The sequence below is a fragment of the Pollicipes pollicipes genome, unplaced genomic scaffold (genome assembly GCF_011947565.3).
Source record: "Pollicipes pollicipes isolate AB1234 unplaced genomic scaffold, Ppol_2.1 Scaffold_4219;HRSCAF=4965_pilon_pilon_pilon, whole genome shotgun sequence".
Lineage (NCBI taxonomy): Eukaryota > Metazoa > Arthropoda > Thecostraca > Pollicipedomorpha > Pollicipedidae > Pollicipes > Pollicipes pollicipes.
Genome location: NW_023596448.1, coordinates 29,065,210 through 29,071,135, shown reverse-complemented (window position 1 = coordinate 29,071,135; position 5,926 = coordinate 29,065,210). Strand labels below are relative to the sequence as shown.

The window sequence follows — 5,926 nt, the reverse complement described above, 5'->3', positions numbered from 1 at the left end:
ATGAGCGCCATGCCACTATTACCGACGTTTGGTTTTATTCGGAAGAAACTGCCGAACAACAATGAGCTAACTTGATGTCTGATCAGATGCAGAATGAACAAAATTCGACAAGCTTCGGAAGCACGTATGTTCTCTCGAAAACTGTGATGTTAAAACCAAACGACGAGACGAAAGAAAGCCGCGATACGTCGCTGTTTTTGCAATGCCGTGAATTCAACAGGAGCCATGACAATCTTCTGCAGGGCATTCAGAAACAACTCTCAACTTATATAATACGCCAATAATGCATTGCTCGCACCAACAATGGCACGGGTCGTTGAGACTAGCGTCGTCTTGTGCCGTGTTTTTCGATACTGTAGGGTGATGGCACCAGCGATGTATCGGCTTGTAGTATGTTCAGAGACGGATGCGTCACTTTGCATCTCGAAGTTCTCCAAGAATGCGAACTGCCTGTCCTGGTGTGACGGGATGTCTTAAAGTTACGGGTTTGGAATATGAAATGACGCATATACGGTTGCAAAGACGCGAACCCACTGCGTCAGTGGAACGACTCCGGTTTAACGAACAGTCCAAAAGATTCCAACGTATGTGATGACCAAACGGCAGTACAGATGCATACCTACACCATAAGCTTGGCTTTCCTCTGATGTGGTCCTGATGGCATTGATGGAACATTTTAGATTTTGGGTCATAGTTTCTTTTGAGGGCCGTTCCGTATTGTTAAAGGCCATCCGCCCAGTGCTCACCTCACTGAGGTGAGCGGCGCATGCGCAATGAGAAATAAATGTGGTATGGCTAAGCATGGCAACAAAACGCATAATTTGTATTATATGCGCAGACCTTTGCTTTGCACTAATGTCGCAGCGAAGCAATCATTTGGTGCCACCATTACTGTACTATGACCGCAATTTTTAATGGGCCCATCCACAGCGCTGCCGATTTTTGCGCACGTCGAACCGAGCGATTCACAGTTGTATTTGGGCAAGTTAAACACGAGACTATGATGGTGCTGAGGTGCAGCGAACCAAAATACATTAAATCCGAGCCAGAGGGAAGGAATTATGTGGGAGGCACGTGGGGGATGTGTTCCTCCCCTAGCATGGGAATGCCGGTTTGTGCGTTTGTCCCGCTTCCAGAAACGAGATGAAATGGATAATGGTGGGTGAAGAATGTTGCTTTGAAGGCAGAAGATCTACAGACATCAGAGAGCCAACAACAGGTAACGGAAACATCAGAGCCCACGGAACCCACACTCGCAATTTCATGCTAGCACAGGCACGCGTAACGGGCTGGTACGAAGCGCAGACACTGATCATAGCGGCATTCAAGTAGGCAATTCATGCGAGCAAAATTATACTTGAGAGAGGGGGGGGGAAGGCAAGGGACACGTTAAAATCTCTTGGAAAACTTTCATATAGCTGTACACGTATTAAATTTCCTTAGTCTGTTATTTCATACTACAATCCATTTGTTCCATCTAATTGGACATTTGAGCATCGTATGCTTATGCTGAAAACAGTTGCATGCAACTTTTGGTCATCATGTCTGATCGTCCTGAAGTGTGAGAGAGTCGGTTGAAAACAGTTGGCGCTGAACTGTACCCAACAGATGTCATCGACATGAGGACAATTAAAGCCTTTCGTCTAAGCGTTTTGCATTTACGTTTTAGACGCATACACGACCGAATGTATGGTGCAGTGTAACCAACGAAACAATGACGGACTAGGCGCAGAATAACCATGGTGTGCAATCGATGCGCCCTAAAACCCCATTCGTTATATTATTTGTCATATTTTTCATATTCGGTACTGAGAATGACGACCTTGGGGCCCCCAAATCTCCGCGCATTCGGAAGTAGTTTCTCAAACCAACGGCATGGAACATTTTGAAGTTCAAATATTTCACGCGGAAAGCCTTCGTGGATATGATTATCATGAAGATCATTCTGCTATGCTGTACACGGGCCGATTGGTTGCTTAGCTTTTGTTTCATCAATGCAAATGACATCAGCTGAAATGAGAAGAACGATCAGTGTCAAAGCACGTGATAATCTGGCATGCAGCCTTCTCTAAGAACATCATAGGCTTTTTCCAAAGATGCCGAAGCAATTGGGATTTACTTGCATTTTAGGGAGAGGGTGTCACGCACTTTTGACTTCGGGCTTCAAGCTGCCTGCTTTTCACATCTTGATATCATATTTCAAACCAAGCTGTTAGCATGTTCAATCCATTTTAAGCGTTAATATGTGGAGATGTGTAGGTCAGTGATGTTGCTGAGGAATTAGCCGTTATTAACGTGTCGTTCATGGCTTTCCAACCAGATGCAAATATTTGCCAGATATGAATGAACTCCAAAATGTCCAGGCGTTCGTCCCCAAAAGATAAAGAAAAGCATGAAGTGGATCCTGGAATTGTCATGAATGGATATGAAGCCGGTGGACAGACACATGAGGAAAAGACAGTGACGGGTGAGCCATCCGCAAGTTTACTTGCACTCCCCTCAACTCAACAACTTAGCGCAGCCGTTAGAACTAACCATGAGGAAAATGAAAGTTCCAAGCATGCGTCCCATGTCAGCTCATCAAGTTCGTTGGCGGTTCCCTCTGTTTCGTCGCTTGGCGCAGGCTTTAGAACGCACGAGGAGAACCAAAAGTACGGATCCCAGCTGTCAAATACAAGCTCGCGACCTTCCATTTACGAGGCCGCTTATCTTAGAGGAACGCCAAGCCACATGGAAGAAGTTGACAATATGTGCATTCATAAGCTTGGATTCGGTTTCTTGAAGCCTTTTCAAAGTCATCCGCAGCCGAAACACAGACATGCGGAGGGGGTTTGGCCATCCGCGCTTCATTCGGTATGCGTGAAGCTGCTCGCTCATATTGGGACCGCCGAATTCACTCTGGCCCCGCGGCTCGCGTGGCATTACGGAGGAATCCTATACTTCATGGTAATGACACTTCTGATTTCTCTGACGTCTTTTCCAATGTATTTTCTCGAGTCCATTTGCGGACAGTACACTTCGAAGGCCTTTGCGGTGTTCCTTCCCCAACTTGGACCGATCTTTCGCGGTCTTGGGTACGCAATACTTATTATCACCATGTTCATAAACGTTTACCACATGGGCCAGGCAGCGTGGATTCTTGTGTACACGTATCATGCTGCTCAGTATCCTGTGCCATGGGACGCGTGTAGCCCCGCATACAACTCCAGATACTGCTTCTCGAACAGTCTACAGGACAATTGCGTCAAGAAATCCAACAACTCTCTTTATCACAACTTCACGTGCATGACATACGCCGAGTACTGCAGCCTGAATGGCTACCGTCACTCGAATGATACACACTGCATCAATCTGCTGAAGTCCAACCACACCGCTCGATGGATACTAGACGACCAGGAACACGCTGAACAGCGTGCCGACGCGCTCGACGTCGAAAAAGTGCTCTTGGTCGGTCGCCGCGAGATAGCTCAAAGGGATTTCTTTCTACACTACATTCGCGGTGAGCACGCGGACGGAACTCCGCCTGAAGCGGTTGAAAATCACCGGCGGTCCTCGGCGATATCGTACTGCGTGTGCTGGCTGCTGGTCTTCCTGCCCTGCATCAACCTGTGGGTGGCCTCGTGGCTGGCCGTGGTGGTAGTGTTGTGCAGCCCCCTGGTGTTGCTCCTCGTCATGACGCGCGTGCTGCTCTTCCCCGGCGCCTGGTCTGGTATCGCCATGTTTTTCTACGGTCGCGTCGACTTTGCCAAACTGCTGCACAGAGACCTCTGGGTGGACAGCATCGGCATGACGTACTGGAGCGTCAATATCGGCATGGGGATGATCCCGACGCTGGGCTCGCGCGATCGGCTTCGCCAACGCGCGTTCTTCACATCCGCCTGCATCGTGTTCATCGACCTCGGCTTCGGCATGCTCAACAGCCTGCTGATGTTCATGGTGCGCGGGAACCTGGAGCAGCAGTCGGAGATGATGCGCCAGCAGCTGGAGGAGCTGGACGACGACTCGCAGGGCCTGGCCTTCGTTTCGTTCACCGCCATCGTGGACTCGATGCCGCGGCCGCAGTTCTGGGGCGTCCTCTACTTCGGAGCGATGGTGGCGCAGAGCCTGGGCCGGGTGACCATGACTGTCATATGCTGCGGACTGAACTTAATCGACGCGGTGCCCCTCTTCAGACGCGTGCCGTTCGCGGCCACCGTGATTGTCGCATTTGCGCCCGGCTTAGCCTTCGCCGGCACGCGAATATACAGCATGTTGAACGGGGTGAAGTGGTCGATTGATCCTCTGATGCGCATTCAGTGGACGTTGGCCACCCTGCTGTTCACGGTGATCATTGGCCTCAAGCTCTCCGCCAGCGCCTTTCTGGACGAGGTGCGAACCAAGCTGGGTCAGGACATCGCCAGCTGGCGACAGTTTCTGCTCGTCAGCTGGCTGTTCATAAGCCCGGTGATGATGGTGTTCGAGCTGATGCGCCTGCTGGAGACGTACCGGTCGCCGCCGGTGTCGGCCGGCGCCCAGTGGACGGCCGCGTTTGGCTACATCGCCGCCGCCGCGCCGCTGCTCGTCGCACTGGTCGTCACCGTTCGCGTCTGCCTCTCCACGCCGTTTATGGCGCTGTGCCGCACGTCGGCCGAGTTCAGGCCGGACCCCCGCGCGCTGCACGAACTGCACCACCGCCGCTCCAGCCGGCGTCACTCCAGCATGCACCCCAGGGCTAGCTGGCGGGCGTCCAGCTTGGCGGGCGGCCGCGTGGCGCCTGGTGACTCGCAAGCGCACGTGCCGCGCGACTCCAAACTCCTGATGACTGACTCTCTCGAAAGTGCAGGAAAACCAACGCGGTCACCTCCCTCGCAGCGCGCCTCGTACGACAAACAAAGTGACTCGTTTTACGACGAAGATCTCTTCTGAAGTAAGCAGACAAATATGTCCCTGAAGCGCACGTGCTCCATAAAGATAAAGCACGGAATAATCGTGAAAGCCGTTTGCTCCCAGCCTTTACAAGTTCTGCGTACATGGGCAGGAAACTAAGAGGTCGAGGGTTCACAAAGACGCGACAGAAACGCTTACGTGGTTGTGAACCCGGGTGCGGCCTGGTGACCTCATGGTGTGAGTACTTAGCACTGTCACGTATGCTATCGCATAAACAACGCATGGGCACACCAACGTGTATTTTACGCAGCAGACGAGACAAACTGAAACGGAAGTTGATGATGTGATCACCAGTAGCCAGGGACAGCACAGGAGAAGGCGTGGGGGGAGGGGGGGGGGGCAGAGAGAGCAGTTCCCCTCCCCCACTCTGGCAGTAGACAGGGAGGATAAGAGTGTGTTTCTGCCTCTCTTTAAAAATTTTGGGAGGCCGCTTTTGCCAAGAAGGCTCATGTGGATTTTTGAAATTCCGATTGAGGAGGCCCTCATTGAAGAACCGCCCGATAGCCTGCTTGGGTACACTTAATCTGTCGGCGGCCCTCCACACTGGGTTGGGTACTTCCTATTTGAATGAAAGGTCAGGTACTCGTGCTGGAAGCACCATCTGTGAACCCGTTCGTGCACACTCGATCGTTTGGGGTTCTCCGCATTATGGCGTGGGTATTTCTTACTTTCATGGAGGGTCCCACGCTCTTGTTGGGAGTCCCCATCAGTTGGCCTGCTCGGGCACGCTCGATGATTCCTGGGCCCTCCATGCCGTGTCTTGGTTACTTCTTTTTTTGAATGAATGGCTCTGTGTTCTTGTCGGGACCCAATCTGTCAACTCCAACGCGTCGCAACTCCTTCATAACATACAAAGCAAACACTCCACATTAATCACCGGCCATCAGCTGATCACATCGGCCAGCCGACTAGTTGTAAATTAGCTACGAATCAAGTTCGTGCTTGGTTTTAGTGGTTTTAGCAGCCCAATTTAGTATTATTCTTATGTATTTTTTCCGAA

The 5,926-nt window shown here is 51.2% G+C and overlaps 1 protein-coding gene across 1 annotated transcript; it reads left to right on the top strand.

Annotated features, from left to right (window-relative positions):
- Positions 1-3,672: 3,672 nt before the first annotated feature.
- Positions 3,673-4,905, top strand: LOC119095137 (sodium- and chloride-dependent taurine transporter). The gene has a single exon (XM_037218020.1). It carries the CDS (start codon positions 3,673-3,675, stop codon positions 4,903-4,905), a length of 1,233 nt encoding a protein of 410 aa, XP_037073915.1.
- Positions 4,906-5,926: the final 1,021 nt, after the last annotated feature.